The following is a 17,314-nucleotide window of genomic DNA, read 5'->3' as shown; positions in this document are numbered from 1 at the left end:
TTAAAGTAGTAAAGGAGTTTTGCTGTTTGGGGAGCAAAATAACTGATGATGGTCGAAGTAGAGAAGATATAAAATGTAGACTGATAAGGGCAAGGAAAGCGTTTCTGAAGAAGAGAAATTTGTTAACATCGAGTATAGATTTAAATGTCAGGAAGTCGTTTCTGAAAGTATTTGTATGGAGTGTAGCCATGTATGGGACTGAAACAGGGACGATAAATAGTTTAGACAAGAAGAGAATAGAAGCTTTCGAAATGTGGTGCTACAGAAGAATGCTGAAGATTAGATGGGTCGATCACATAACTAATGATGAGGTATTGAATAGAACTGGAGAGAAGAAGAGCTTGTGGCACAACTTGACCAGAAGAAGGGATCGGTTGGTAGGACATGTTCTGAGGCATCAAGGGATCACCAATTTAGTATTGGAGGGCAGCGTGGAGGGTAAAAATCGTAGAGGGAGACCAAGAGATGAATACACTAAGCAGATTCAGAAGGATGTAGGTTGCAGTAAGTACTGGGAGATGAAGAAGCTTGCACAGGATAGAGTAGCATGGGGAGCTGCATCAAACCAGTCTCAGGACTGAAGACCACAACAACAACAACAAATGGTCCTTAATAATACTTCTACTTAATCTGATTTCATTTATTGCTTATTGATAGACAGTACAGAAATAATGTTTTTTGTCCTCAGGTACTAAATGAGTTAGTTGCTGCATCTGCAAATCACCCTGACTACTCTCAAGCGAATGGAAACTGCTGCGATTGGGTGTGTTGGAAGAGCTACTGAGAGTACGGACCAGCGATGCTAAAGGTATCGCAGGTACTCTTCTCCCCTGCGCGTACTGTTTCTTCTGCAGGAACTACAGGTGCTATCGTTACTCGTCCACTTCAGTGTGAGTGACGTCAGTGGTACGCGCAGGTGTCCTGTACACGTGTGACGCTGAGCAGAGGGGAGTCACGGTGTTACATCCATCCCCCAAACCAACAGTTTAGAGGTGCTGCCTTCCACCGAAACCCAGACTGAGCCAGTGAGACTCACCTCACCTCTGGGAAACATGCTCTGTCCCATGTCAAGGGAAGGTAGAGACAAAAATGTAGAGGTCTGTTAATCGTCAGTGGTTCAAAAGTACGGCGAAACGGTACCCCTTAGAGAAATGGTAGCAAGCGATGGGAAGCAACACCAGAAGCACTCAATGTTTGTGTCTGGAGGCCTCTTTCAGCATGCTGAAGACGCCATCCCAGGAGCCATTGAGGGAGCAGGGTCCAACCGGCTACAGACTGTGGCGCACGTAAGAACAAACGATGCTTGTCGTCTGGGTTCCCAAGTCACAGTTGGATCACTGTGTGCGTGTGTGTGTGTGGGGGGGGGGGGGGGGGGGGACACGCAAGGGTTTTTTAGATTAAGTGACTCTCCATCTAATCCATGTAGTGGTAGGTGTAGGAGTGTTACATTCAAAGAAATATTCCCCTCCCCAGAGGCGAGAGCATTGAAATTCTCGTGGTGAACTGCCGAAGCATACACGACAAACTGCCATGGTTCAAAGCGCGTCTAAAGAACAATGAAGCTCACATAACACGAGATACGAGAAGCTGATTAAAATCTTAAGTTAACAGCAGTGAGATTGAAAGGTGGCTACACTGAGCCACAGCGCCAGAGATTGCGCCAAAGATTTTTATTCTGCCGCCTCCACTGGCAGTTCTTGTCGAGAACTCGTGGTGGAGGGTGCTTGTTGAGATGTGGTAGGAGTCAGTCGGTGTTTAGAGGTCGTCGTAGTGAGTGCTTGTGCAGATCTTGCTGAGAGGATATTGGTAGCTGTGCTATTTGTGGCCATGTTGTATGCAGTTGTTTGACGGGCTAGACAGCAGATGTTGTTCGAATGGATATATTGTAATGATCAGAGTGCTTTTCGTCAATATATATGAAGGTAAAAAAAAATTCCCTTTTTTTTTCATTATTTCAATGTCTTAAATAATGCGTCATTACAGGTTCAGTCAACAAAGCATCTGGCTTGTGTTCTTGTATTAGAGTGTAATTCTGGTTTCCTTACGCAATTATAGCATTTATATTTTTTTTAATTGCTTCAGTATAAATGGTGTTCAAAATATCTTGTCTTATTGACGAAGAACCGTGCCAGATGTATACGTTGAATCACACTTCCACACACAGAACAGTTACACTTGTGCTTTGGTTTCGTACGTTTTATAGTTGCTGGGGACTTAATTAATTAATTGTGTTAACGGAAATTTTCTTTCATTCTTTGTTGTTATTCTATGCAGTCAGATTGCGTACAAAAACTAGTCAGGGCCAACCGTTTAAGAGACTTCGTAATCGGACAGACAGCTACTAAATCAAAAAATTAAAATTATTTGCATTCATTATATTTAATTAAGCCCCCATGCAAGATATTTCGGAAGAATTTAAATGCGTATCGAAAGCATAGCCTAGTGGAAAATGGGTGTGCATATGTCACAGTAAAGAAGAAACTCAAATCCACTACGATACAAATTGAATCTGCGTGCGAGATTATTTGAACAAGAGTCAGCATTAGGGGTAGGGTAGATCATTCTACCGACCACCAGAGACCTACTGTTGCCGAAAACTAGAAAGAAACCCTGAGTTCGCTTCACAAATTATCCAACAATCAAGTAGGACGAGTAAAGTTTCGTTAGCGGTGGTCGTGACAAGACATCCTCTGAAACATTGCTAAACTCCTTCTCCGAAAACTACCTAGAACGGACACATCGGAATCCCACTCTGGATAGAAATATATTAGACCTAATAGGAAAAAACAGACCAGGGCTGTTTGAGGGTGTCCACATCTAAACTGGTATCAGTGACCATGAGGCAGTTGTACCAACAGCGATTACCAAAGTACAAAGGGCAACTGAAACAAGCAGAAAGATGTATATGTTTAGTAAACCAGATAAACAAGCAGCTGTGTCATCTCAGCGATGCTTTTGAAACTTTTAACTCAGGACAGGAACATGTACAGGGACTATGGCTCAAGTACAAAAGGACAGTGGACAATGCACTGGATAATAAGTACCCAGTAGAACAGTTCATGGTGGGAGGAATCCTCTACGGTATAGTCACTGGAAACAAACTGCTAAGGAAACAGAGGCTGCTGCATAGAAGGAATAAAGCAAAGCATATGGCTACAGTTTGAGAGGTGCAGAATGATACACGTTTGCCTGTCTAGAGAGGCAATGTGTGAAATCTTCAGTTACTACCGTAGCATAAAATTATCGAAAGATCTCTCCCAAAAAGCAAAGAAATTCTGGTCGTATGTAAAGGTTATTATTGTCTCCAAAGTTAGTGTCTGTTCACCCACGGACGAGACAGAAACTCAAACTGAGGGTAACAAAGCAAAAACAGAATTGCCTAATATTTATCAAATTTTCCTGCACGAAGGAAAACTCATTAGTATTGCCTCAATTTAATTCTCGTACCACTGAAAAGATAAGTGAAATAAGCCGTGGAGTTAACGGTACTGAGAAACATCTGAAATCCATCAGAAAGTGTTAAAACTGAACAAATTTCCAGGGCCTGATGGTTTCCCTGTCAGATGCCACCATAGTGAACTTGTGGCCGAGTGAGGCCATCTTCTAACTAAAATCTGTTGGAAGAAAGCAACCTCTTCAAGGTTGGTAGCCGAAGTGACTCACAAAACTACCGTGCAATATCCTTGACATCCATCTGTTGTATAATCCTACAACATATTCTGCGTTCAAACGTAGTGAGTTACCTGGAACAAAATGACCCCTTACATGCCACACAGCATGGATAACGAAAACATCGATCATGTGAAACCCAACTCGCACTTTTCTCACATGACATACTGAAAGCCGTGGATCGAGGCAGTCAGGTACATGCAGTGTTTCTTGATTTCCGCAAAGCATTTTACTCAGTGTCAAGTCTACGATTATTATAAGAAGTATGGTCGTATTGAGTATGAGGCGCAATTTGTTGACTGAAGCGTGCATTTCTTTGTGGGGAGGGCACATCATGTTATCTTGGATGGAGAATCATTAACAGGCGTACAAGTAACTTGGAGAGTGCGCCAAGGAAGTGCATTCATCTATGATGAAGTACTGTCTGAAAGAAGCTGCACAAATACCAGTTCTTGATAAGGTCTCAAAATGGTGCAGACTGGCAACTTGCTTTAAATGTTCATACATGTGGAAGTGTGCAGCTCACACAACGGAAAACAACCTAGTATCCTCTGATTATAATATCAGTGAGTCACAGTTGGAATCGGTCAATTCATACAAATACTTGGGTGTAACACCTTGGACGGATATCAGGTGGAACGATCTCATAGACTAAGTCGTCGTTAACTTAGGTGGCAAACTTTGGTTCAGTTGTAGACTACAAGGGAAAAGCAATCAGTCCACAAAGGAGATTTCTTACAAATCAATCGTACGACCCATTCTGGAATATTGCTCAAGTGTGTGGGACCCATACCAAATAAGTCTAACCGGCGACATTGAACGTATACAGAGAAAGGCGGCACGAATGGCGACATCTTTGTTTCATCCCTTGGCGTCACATAGACACTGAAAGAACTGAAATGGCAGATCTCGAAGACAGACGTAAACCATCCTGGGGAAATAGCTCCTAAATAATGCTCCTAAAATAGCGTGAACACCTCCAACCAATTTATGAGCATAACATGATGTTACACAAGCAACGACGTATATGACATAATCTGTTACTAAAAAAATCATCCATAAAATACTTCAAAATGGTCCTAACGCCGAAAATGTACAATCGTACTGGAAATAAAGAGAATGGCAGCTGAAGGCTTCAAGTAATCATTCAAAAAATATCCCGAGGAAGCCTACTCACAAAATTCGAAGAACTAGCATTAAATGCTGACTCTAGGAGTATGATAGAATCCCTTACTTCTCGCCCTTGTAGGGGTCTTGAGGACAAGATTAGGTTAATTACAGCATGCACAGTGGCGTTCAAACATTCTTCCCACGCTCCGCACGTGAACGGAACGGGAAGAAAACCTAATAATTGATATAATGGTACGTGCCCTCTGCCACGCGCTTCACAGTGGTTTTCAGAGCCTACATGCAGATGGGACATTAAATAGAATGTGCACAAGAAAACCCTTTTCAGTTTGAATAGAATATTTGTCCCTAGGTACACGACCATATCGTACCTTGAAACAGTATTTTTGGATCTGGAAAAACCTTCCATTTTTGAAGTACTTTTTCTAATATCAGAAAAACACTGCAGCACATAAAAAGTGAATACTGTCATTTAACAAAGGAATAACAAAATGTATTCATCTTCTATTACAGGGCTTGCAAGAGGCGGAAGTCTGAAAAGCGTTCCAAGTTACATCACTCTCCCCTAAAGCTGTCACCATTCTGCTTTGAACATTACGGTAATTACTGGGATGGTCCTAAAGTGGCTGGAATTAGGATCATTTGTTTTTGACCGACCTTTACAGCAGGACCTAAAGTTTGGCATGTATCTCGAATCACGGTGGTGCTCTGCAATTTTCACGTCAAGAAACATTGCCAGAGATGAAACTGTTTTTGCTTGCAGGGTGTAATCCTGTGGATGTATCTTTAGGCGCAAAGCACATAGTATATTACAATGAAGGTGAAACGGACCACAGCTTACTGCTCACCGTAAGTGTTATGTTCCAATTAATTCCCATTTCATTTTTAGCTATTTCAAATCAGACACATATTGCAAAGGACGAAGACATAGGAAAATAATAACCTAAAGCTTCACACTAAACAAGTTTCCACACGCTGCTTTAAATTCGACCATATATTTTCTGAGAAAATTGACATTATGCCATTATGAACTGATGGTACAAAAGTGAGATAAATACCTTTTTTAAGGTACTGGTCAAAAGAGACGCGGCTACTATTCTGTGCGGTACAGCATACCATTTCAAACTTTTTTCGACATCATTAATTTATTCTTAAGCGACGAACACGACGACAGACTCTGTCTGCTACAGTCACACAAAGAACAAGTGTGGCCACAATCGCAAAGGATCATGGTCGCACGACTTGATTTCACTAATGTAGACCTTGGTCTGCCGCCCGTAAAAGGAAGAGTGAACATTATTTATCGATCACGTGGATTAGCTTAAGATGACAGGAGCTACAACAGATCAAACGAATGCCGAAAGGGAACTTTTCTTTAAAAAAAAAAAAAAGAAAGAAAGAAAAAGATAGGAAAGGTGTAGACAAAAGTAATAAAAACTGCCGAGACATGCGACATTTCGACTTTACTGTTAAGCAGATTCTCAGTTGACCTAAGACTGCCTGCTTCCGAGATGCTAGGAAAGTACGGTGACTACCAGACTGCGAACGTGTTTTGTTTCCCATTAGCATAACAGGAGAAGCAGTAAAGAAATAATGTGCTCTTGGAAAACGGGTTTACCTGCTGTAAAAAGTAGCCAACTACCACCAAAAAAAGGAGGTACGCCAGCTTCAGTTAAAACTTCGGAGTTTAACGTCGTTAACGTAGCAGAACTTTCTCTATAATTCGATTAAACGATTTATCTGCAATCAGAAATTACCTCCATAATATGGAGAGCTCATACCAGGCCGAGCTGAAAACAAAGAGGAAAAGCGAAGAGAAGCGACCATAGCGAAGTTAATTCCACTGTTTGATCTGCCCCCATCTCCACGTCCCTCATTCTTATAATGGTTCTGCGCTTGAATGGCTTTGGTGCCACCGAACCCTATCCTAACATCAGGTGCACAACGTTCCCGGATATACGGTTCTATACATGGAAGACGCTACAGAAGTAGTATCCACGTTTGGAACAAAGGTTATTGCGACTTTGGATTTCCTAGCTACAAGACAGCTGCTGCTCCCAGAACTACTGATACCGTTCAAACTTATAACTAATTTTTGTTTACGCCTTCATAATTATTGGAAAATAATTATTCATATAGACAGGTACGGTTTACATCAGTTTCCTTGTACGCGAGTAGAGCAGGGGTTAGGGTTTCGAGGATTGAAACTATGTTGTTGATTAATTCTTGATTTAAATGGATGTTTCTTTATTTCATCATTTTTTTACGCACTATCAACTGATTTTTGCGCGGGCTATTGTCAGCAGCTTTTAGAATTATCCGAGACAGAACTAGCACAAATTTTGGAATACTGCATCTTTAAACAACGTTAGAAGCTCCTTTCACATAACTTGTGTAAATTGCCACACCATACAGAAAATGTATTTACGTTTGAGAGGGCGGATATCTTAAAAAAAATAGTGTAAGTGTTTCTGGGTTTCACCAAGTTTTGCAAGAAAACATCGTGGTGATGCAGTGGAAACCACTAGCGAAAAGTTATTAGAGGTGTGTACTTGTGGGGTAGTGTTTTGATTTGCGTGTTCTGATGTTTCCGTCTACACAGAATATTTACGTGCACACTAGTACAAATTTATCATGAATTAAGAAGCATGCAATGTATCTTCTAGTTAAAGCTAAATTATGTAACTCAGTACTTCCATTACTAAACAAAAAAAAAATTGAAATTTTATATTTTCATTCGTGCCACTTAGTTTAGTACGCAACACATATTTATGCAAGCCAGAACAATAAAAGAGGTCTAGTTCTTTCCTCTGTCACTAAAAACTGTTAAAGATGTTATGAATTACACCTTTAATATTTAGCACTGGAATAAGTTCATAACTTTATTTCTGTTACAAATAAATTTCCATGTAGTACTTATTTTAAAAGAAAGAACAACTATTTTTACGATCAATAGATTTAGATTTAATTTTAAAGGTGTTACGAAGGGCCCAGGGAAAGACAACTAATGTCTGTGTGAAGTTAGGGACTGGCGGGGTGAGGAATCGCCAATTGATATGTTGATTGTGTAGAAAAATGTTCCCGAACCAGCGCTAATTGACGTCAATAACAAGCATCGCGAGTTTGTTTCCAAACAAGACAGATGTAGAGCATAGCGGCCATATTTGCACTTTTGTGGTGATATTGCCAGTTCAATGCAGAGACAAAGATGAATAGAGTAAAAACTAAAGAGAAATGCAATTGTTCAAGAAATGGCTCTGAGCACTATGGGACTTAACATCTATGGTCATCAGTCCCCTAGAACTTAGAACTACTTAAACCTAACTAACCTAAGGACATCACACAACACCCAGTCATCACAAGGCAGAGAAAATCCCTGACCCCGCCGGGAATCGAACCCGGGAACCCGGGCGGGGGAAGCGAGAACGCTACCGCACGACCACGAGCTGCGGACTAATGCAATTGTTCTTAAAGAGCCATGGGAGGCGACGGCCTAACTTGCAAGAAATACTCGGAAATCTCCTTGAATATCCTCCGAAATTTTGTGGCTTGTAAGCTCCCTACAAGTAAATTCTTATAACAATTTAATTAATTTTCGGCTACGAGGCTGTTTAATTGGTTGTATAGCTCACATCTATTTGGCGTATTCGCTTCCACTAACGACCGTTTGCCCTAATCAACACGATCTTGGTTAAAGTCATTATGAGTATGTACTATTTACTGACTAGGGAAATATTGAATAACGACAGATCAACTTTCGCAACACTTATGGAATACCAAATATCAGTCGCTATCGCTACGGTCGCAGGTTGGAATCCTGCCTCGGACATGGATGTGCGTGATGTCCTTAGGTTAGTTAGGTTTAAGTAGTTCTAAGTTCTAGGGGACTGATGACCTCAGAAGTTAAGTCCCATAGTGCTCAGAGCCATTTGAACCCATCAGTCGCTATGATGCCTAACTGTTGTAATCCCAAGTCTACCTTTCATCACCATTACCAGCGATAATTCTTCCAGTTGTCTGTATTCAACAACGTAGGGTACATTCTGCAGAGGTCAGTCGCGATGTCCTTTCGTCTCTCCCCTGTCAACTAACCGTGTTACGCCCATTTTCATGTCTGTAATGCGACCACGCGTCTCACGTTTATACTCTGGCCCCAGACTCGACATACCCCCCACTGGTAACTCAAATAACGTCCTTCGGACGCTCTGGTCGTGCTGCACTTCAAACAGAACCAACGGCGGTAGAATGGGTACACCGCCCCTGGCTATGGTGAGTGGTACGCTAACGTGGTGGACTTCAAGTTCACCCTGTACGTACTTTAATCCCATAACAAACAGATGTCCATTGCGAAAATGTTTTCGGTGAAGAAGTACAGGGTTATTCGTCAGTACCTCTGAGGTTGCAGAAGATAACTGCTTGAAAACTACAAGACATAAAGAAAGTAGTCACATATCAGAAGATAGACTATTTCACCAAATTTTTAATTCAAATTACAGGTGCACAGTATCGGCACTGTTTGCGATGTGACCATCGTCAGTACGTGCCTGCAGATCATTGAAGTTCATGAACTGCCTAGGATGGATAACAGCAGCGTGCCTTGGAAATCCATCCATCGGGTTGCCTGTATGTACGCGCAAATAAATTCATTGTGGCAATACGCAGTGGATCGTGTGGAACTGATGACTGACTGTAACGAGGAGTGGACAGAACCTGGATATCACCTGTGCAACATATCCATGAGCGGTTTCAATGGCCGGCCGGAGTGGCCGAGCGGTTCTAGGCGCTTGAGTCTGGAACCGCGTGACGGCTACGGTGGCAGGTTCTGTGACTGTGAAAAATCGCTTGAAATCAGTGGAAGGAATTACTGGTGAGTTCCAAAGTGCTGCCAAAAGTCACGCTACCACAGCCGGCCGGGGTGGCCGAGCGGTTCTAGGCGCTACCGTCTGGAACCGCGCGACCGCTACGGTCGCAGGTTCGAATCCTGCCTCGGGCATGGATGTGTGTGGTGTCCTTAGGTTAGTTAGGTTTAAGTAGTTCTAAGTTCTAGGGGACTGGTGACCTCAGAAGTTAAGTTCCATAGTGCTCGGAGCCATTTGAGCCACGCTACGACAATGACTGTGTGTAGACAGTTAGGAAAGTTGACGTACACCTCTGGCACTTTCCAAACAGCTATTCGCCTTGATATTCATTGACATAATTATTGGATAACCTTTTTGGGGGTAACATGTAAAATGCTGTCCAAATGGCGCGTTAGATCGTGAATGTCCTTAGGTGGTTGCAGGGCACTGCCAATAATGCTCCAGAAATTCTCAATTAGGAGAGAGATCCGGCGACCTTGCTGGCCAAGCTCGAAGACAAGCAATAGAAACACTCGCCGTGTGCCGACGGGCGTTATATTGATGAAATGTAAGCCCTGGATGGATTACCATGAATGGCAACAAAATGGGGTGTAGAATATCGTCAACGTACCTCTGAGCTGTAAGACTGCCGCTGATGTTAACTAAAAGGGTCCTGCAATGGCAATAAATGGCAGCCGCGATCATCAGTTCTGCTTGAAGGTCTATACGGGGGGGCAGCAGTTGGTTGGTACCCCGCCGCTCTCCAGGGCGTCTCACCACACGTATTCGGCATGTAATCCTATTGACTGGAGTAGAGTTGTCTTCACTGATGAGTCGCGCTTCCAATTGAGCACTGGTGGCCAGTGAGGATGTGTCTGGAGACGCACTGGACAGCTATGGGATACTTACCAACGCTTGCCCGCCATGTAGCCCTACAACCTGGAGTGATTGTCTGGGGTGAAATTTCATTTCATTTCACAGCAAGACCCTTTTAGTTGTCATCCGCGAGACCCTTACAGCACAGCGGTATGTCGGTGATACTCTACGCCCCATTTTATTGCCCTTCATGGCAAGTCACCCTGGGGTTACATTTCAGCAAGATAATGCCTGCCCGTACACTGCAAGAGTTTATACTGGGTGTCGTCGTGCTTGCCAGACCCTACCTTGGCCAGAAAGGTCGCCTGATCTGACCCCAATTGAGAACGTTTGGAGCATGATGGACAGCACCATCGAACCATTTTGGGATTTTGACGATTTGAAGCGCCATTTGGACAGATGGCACCATGCCCTCACGAGGACATCCAAGAACTCTGTCAATCAGTGACGAGCCCAATAACTGCTCGAATGATGGCCAGAGGTCGAACAACACGTCATTGACTCAATTTGTGAAGCTCTTTCTCTTGAATAAATCCAATTTTTCTGAAATTGTAGTAATGTACATGACATTTACCGATTATCGTGTCATTGCTTCGTGTTGCTTTGTTGTTGGTTCAAATGGCTCTGAGCACTATGGGACTCAACTGCTGAGGTCATTAGTCCCCTAGAACTTAGAACTAGTTAAACCTAACTAACCTAAGGACATCACAAACATCTATGCCCGAGGCAGGATTCGAACCTGTGACCGTAGCGGTCTTGCGGTTCCAGACTGCAGCGCCTTTAACCGCACGGCCACTTCGGCCGGCCTTTGTTGTTGTTTTTTTTCCTTAGAACGTACTACTAAGGAGAGCTTCTAACAGAGTCGTTGGTGCCATATGCTAGCAGACAACGCAGCACTTCACGGGAGCTCCAGAACGTGCTTCTGCATGTTGATGTACCTGTGACTAACTACAAGAAAGCCAGATCCGAAGCAACAAGGCAAGCACTACAGCCCCGACCGCCACCTTACGAAGCGAGGGACGCAGGCAGGCACCTTGGGAGCTGAGGAAGTTGGACACCTCCTCGCTCTCGCCCTCCTGGAGGCTGTCGGGCTTGTCCGGCACGTGCAGGATGTCCTCCGGAGGGTCCTCGTCCGGCTCCGGCTCGTAGTCCGGTTCCAGCTCCGCCTCCGGCTCCGGCTCCAGCTCCGGCGGCGGCCGTTCCGTCGTCGACGTCGTCGTCGTCGTCGACTTGGCGGTGCGCGGGAAGAACTTGTTGGTCGGGAACCTCGGCGCGTTGAGTTGGGGGAACAGCCGCCTCTGCAGGTACTGGGCGAGGATCTGCTGGGTGATTTGGTTCTGGCGGGCTACGTCACCTGTGGGGACGAGGAGCGGCCGTCACTCGGCGTCTTCCATTCGTCATCTCGCACCAAACAGCGGGCCAGTTTCAGGAGCCATGGGTCGGGTCCCCGGCGCCTGCCCGACAGGCGTTAAGCGGTTAACAGCGCGAGTCTCCAACCTTCCCCACGCAACCGCCGAGGCTTTGCTCCATTTACTCCGTATTTTTTTAAGTCGACTATACCACCAGTATTCACTGTTGTCGAGGAAACACTCTCTCTTCAGTAACGTAACTATTTTGTGCAAATCTTTAGTAATACAACGCAAATAAAACTTACTGATCCAGGGAGTAAGCGAACACCACGGCTTCCAAAACTTGCCAGCTACTTGTGCAAATTACACAAGCAACAAAAGTTTATAAATGAAACTCCCACAGATGCCACGTGTGACATTGTGACAAAATTTTACACTAATACCAATGTTTCACAGTGTTTCCAAGTAACCATCCTGGTGCATGGTCTTTCAGTGAGGAAGATGCGTACAGCATGAAGGAATCTTAATCAGTTCTGCCCTGCTTAAGATTGGTATTGATATTTTGTATGATCCACAGGTCTCAAATAAAAGAAACCTAAAAATAATACCAAAAAAAATTTTCTGTAGTGAAGATAGACGAATGGAAGGAGTGCGACCACATTCCTCTATTCCCTACAGGGGAGGACAGCAAGGAAGGGGATGTCTTTGGTTAGGGCAGGGGCTTATGAAAAGGCTTCGGAAGCAATATATCATGCTATACTGGTAGGTATTCATCTTTGAGAAAGTCTGAGAAGTTTATTTAGTGAGTTAAAGCAGATAGACCATACACTGATCGAGAAGTTAGTAGGCATTAACAAACTGGAAATTATAAATGTGAGGTGTTTAACAACTGAAATTATTAGTAATTAGTGCGGTTATTGCTTAACTACTTGCATTTAGCATTTTGACGTCTTCACGACGTTTTTATGGTGTAAATTTTACAGTTCACAATTATTATTCTTTTTAACAAACCTGTTCATTCTGCCACTGTGTTCGTATGAAGTAACTTCTGAAAACCTGTAGAAACTTAAAAGTAAAATTTAAAGACAGTGGTTTATTTTAATCACAGTGGAAAACAAGTTTTCGATATTTGTCGATGTGTAAATTTTCACTACGAGCACCTAACTCGAAGCGTGTTTTCTTGACAGATACCGTAAACGGTAAAGGATAATTAAAATCATGGAGTAGCAGATGATTCCCAGTAGCCAGATAGCACTATCTGCTTTCAATCGTTCGAACAAATAGTTGCAAGTTTGTAACGTCAATCAGTAGCGGTCAGAGTACGAACACATCGTATTCGGGTGAAACTCTTTGTATTTACATGCAATGCCTTCTCCAACTCACAAATAAACTATCATCTTCATACGGATCATTAATAACTATATCAATACAATAAGCGAATGATAAATGATTGTATACACCACCGAAAAGAGTGAGAATGCGGCAAAGTCAGAACGTGAAAGAAGGGTCTTCCACACAATACGAGCAATCCTTATTTCCGCTCTACAGACATCGCCCGGTAAAGCGCCTGCCATTGGCTACCACACACCATATTCCCGTTCCTACCTCCAACTTGACACGATAATGTATGGCCTAAATCCGCCCACAGTTGTGGTCCGTTAGTGACACCGTGTGACGTACACACAAGCACAGCGAACGGATACTTTGACCTTCTCGTATAGCTTAACGCTCAGTGTGCCGGCCTTCGAGACAGGGGGTTAAGCCTTAAAACAGATCAAAACTGCTTCTCCGATTAACAACAGTTATTTCGGTACGCTGACTAGACCTACAGCACTTTTTGACAGTTATGAAGTAAATGTCTGGCGAGACACATCTTGTCTATCATGCTGGATGTTGCAACTGGCAAATCCGAGACATAGCTCTCCCACTCAGCACAAGTGGAGGAGTTAAACAACTGGTTTGAAAAGCTTATAGAATATTCCTGTTCAAAATATTAACTAAAGATTTGTGAAGAGCAACTTTTCCCTCTCCAAAACCAGCTTATTGGCTCTGAGCACTATGGGACTTAACATCTGAGGTCATCAGTCCCCTAGAACTTAGAACTGCTTAAACCGAACTAACCTAAGGACATCACACACATCCATGCCCATGGCAGGATTCGAACCTGCGACCGTGGCGGTCGCGCGGTTACACACTATAGCGCCTAGAACCGCTCGGCCACCCCGGCCGGCACTTGGTACACGTTTTACCTACTTAGCACAAGTTGTTTTAATTATACGGCCTGTATTTTGAATGTTAACAATTTTGTCTAACAATAAACGCTCTGTGTGCAAGGAAATAGAGGAATGAATAAGAATATTCGCTCATTTTCGCTACAGACATCAGCCAATATGGCTCCGAAAATGTAGGAGGAACTCCTTGTGCCGTCAGATAAACGGCGCGGGACGTTTCCTAGCAACTGTCTCTGTCGTGCCGTCGGCAAGGTAGCTAAACCGGACCAGCTGTTGCGAGCCGCCTGATGCAAGGCGGAGATTAGAGCGCGGAATATTCTCAAGAGCAGGCGATGGCTATCGGGAGCTGCGGGACGCGTAACTGGGCGTCGTGTGGGGAGCGTCGGTTGCGGCCCCACCCGCCAAGGTCAGCCTACACTCCACACCCCGCGTGTTGCTACTTCTGCCGCCGTGATGCCAAGGCCTCCTGCGGTACATTAAATACAACGAGATTGGAGAAAGTACAGCACAGCGCCTTAATCCTTTCAACTACCACTGGATGGTACACTACTGGCCATTAAAATTGCTACATCAAGAAGAAATGCAGGTGATAAACGGGCATTCACTGGAAAAATATAATATACTAGAACTGACATGTGATTACGTTTTCACGCAATTTAGGTGCATGGATCCTGAGAAATCAGTACCCAGGACGACCACCTCTGACCGTAATAACGGCCCTGATACTTCTGGGCATTGAGCTTGGATGGCGTGTACAGGAACAGCTGCCCATGCCGCTTCAACACGATACCACAGTTCATCAAGAGTAGTCACTGGCGTATTATGAAGAGCCAGTTGCTCGGCCACCATTGACCAGACGTTTTCAGTTCGTGAGAGATCTGGAGAATGTGCTGGCCAGGGCAGCAGTCGGACATTTTCTGTATCCAGAAAGGGCCGTACAGGAAGTGCAACATGCGGCCGTGCATTATCCTGTTGAAGTGTAGGGTTTAGCAGGGATCGAATGAAGGGTAGAGCCACGGGTCGTAACACATCTGAAATGTAACGTCCGCTGTTCAAAGTGCCGTCAGTGCGAACAAGAGGTGACCGAGACGTGTAACCAATGGCACCCCAAACCATCACGCCGGGTGATAACGCCAGTATGGCGATGACGAATACACGCTTCTAATGTGCGTTCACCGCGATGTCGCGAAACACGGGTGCGACCATAATGATGCTGTAAACAGAACCTGGATGCATCAGAAAAAAGACGTTTTGCCATTCGTGCACCCAGGTTCGTCGTTGAGTACACCATCGCAGGCGCTGCTGTCTGTGATGCAGCGTCAAGGGTAACCGCAGCCATGGACTCCGAGCTGATAGTCCACGCTGCTGCAAACGTCGTCGAACTGTTCGTGCAGATGGTTGTTGTCCTGCAAACGTCCCCATCTGTTGACTCAGGGATCGAGACGTGGCTGCACGATCCGTTGAAGCCATGCGGATAAGATGCCTGTCATCTCGACTGCTAGTGATACGAGGCCGTTGGGATCCAGCACGGCGTTCCGTATTACCGTCCTGAACCCACCGATTCCATATTCTGCTAACAGTCATTGGATCTCGACCAACGCGAGCACCAATGTCGCGATACGATAAAGCACATTCGCGATAGGCTACAATCCGACCTTTATCAAAGTCGGAAACGTGATGGTACGCATTTCTCCTCTTTACACGTGGCATCACAACAACGTTTCACCAGGCAACGCCGGTCAACTGCTGTTTGCGTATGAGAAATCGGTTGGAATCTTTCGTCATGTCAGCACGTTGTAGGTGTCGCCACCGGCGCCAGTCTTGTGTCAGTGCTCTGAAAAGCTAATCATTTGCATATCACAGCATCTTCTACCTGTCGGTTAAACATCGCGTCTGTAGCACATCTTCGTCGTGTGGCAATTTTAATGGCCAGTAGTGTATGTCATCCCCTGTAAGTTATCAGAGCGGGGTGCCGTCGCGCCTTTCCAGACATTCCGAGTCAATGAACTGCACGCACGTTTCTACCGTTGCCGTGTAACAAGCGATCCTTATACTGAGCAGCTGTAATGTGAGCTAAGGACTTGGGGCACTTCTACCGGCCTCTTTTCCGTATGTGTTTTGCGCAGTCATATTCAGAAACTCCAGAGATAGTTACGAATAACCATTTATGTCTCTCCCACACCTACACTGGAAAACGAAACAGTACAAAATAGTCTTTCATCTTTCAATCAAGTTTCATCATAAAGATAAGAAAACTTCCACCTTTTGCAACTGAAATTTATTGTTGAGTACCAAGACGTGTTTCACCTATTCATGTTAGGCATCTTCACTGGTAATCATTTTTGTGGCCTGTTCAGCAACCATTTGTTGTTCTATGTGTGCTGAATGCACACGGTAAATGTATCTCCCAGTAAATATTTCTTTGCACGTAACCTTTACTGCAGTGGAATCATGTGCATTTTTCTACATGTGATGACTACTCGAATGAGCTTCTGACTGGAGGGAGATGGTTATTCACAAAATACTTTCAGATCATGATGGTGATGATTTTGGTTTGTGGGGCACTCAAGGGCGTGGTTATCAGCGCCCTTACAAATTCCAAATCTTTTCGCTTTGCAGTCTCGCCAGCTTCTGTAATGTCCCCACAGAAAATGCCCTCTACCACGCACCAATTAATCATTTTCAATCAAACCATCCACATTCATTCACTTTGGAAAAGTTATCTGATCTGGTTTTCTCGTAATGTATGCGGCGACAGCTGGACGACGCCAAAGTATTTTCTAGTGCGTTTATTCTTTGAAATAACAGAGATGCACATATGCATTCTCCATGGTTGTTAGAGTGGTAACTAGGACAGCTTCTGGAGTATCTGTTGAGGGACTGACGTGTTTCTGAGAGATACATATTCCGCTTTTCTTCTCGCTAAAGCGAGCCAATTAACATTTGTGCCGCTAGCGGTTTGTTTGAAGAGAAAGAGACTGTAAACGGAAAATAATTAAGGCGTGGAATCACCGGAGATCTGGATATGTAATGGAGATGGATTTAATACACAATTTCCTCCATAAATAAGGTTTGTGACTTTTTTGTTCTGGAGTGAATGAACGAATGAGTTTTTTCCTGAATCATTTGTTGATCACGTTGGCCCTGTAATTAGTGGGGAAGTTTCAGCTGTGTCGAAGAGAGCCTGCAATCACTGAGTCTGTGTTAAATCGTCCAAAAAGGC

The 17,314-nt window shown here is 44.1% G+C and overlaps 1 protein-coding gene across 1 annotated transcript in view; it reads right to left on the bottom strand.

Annotated features, from left to right (window-relative positions):
- LOC126473866 (mannose-binding protein C-like) overlaps nt 1–17,314 on the bottom strand; it is a 793,976-nt gene that overhangs the window by 353,207 nt on the left and 423,455 nt on the right. Inside the window, exon 2 of the mRNA XM_050101194.1 lies at nt 11,545–11,865. Within this exon, the coding sequence (XP_049957151.1) occupies nt 11,545–11,865 (321 nt within the window). The remainder of the gene's footprint in view (nt 1–11,544; nt 11,866–17,314) is intronic.

The sequence above is a fragment of the Schistocerca serialis genome, chromosome 4 (genome assembly GCF_023864345.2).
Source record: "Schistocerca serialis cubense isolate TAMUIC-IGC-003099 chromosome 4, iqSchSeri2.2, whole genome shotgun sequence".
In the NCBI taxonomy this organism is placed as follows: domain Eukaryota; kingdom Metazoa; phylum Arthropoda; class Insecta; order Orthoptera; family Acrididae; genus Schistocerca; species Schistocerca serialis.
The sequence above is the reverse complement of the archived record's forward strand: the minus strand, read 5'-3'. Positions and strand labels throughout refer to the sequence as shown.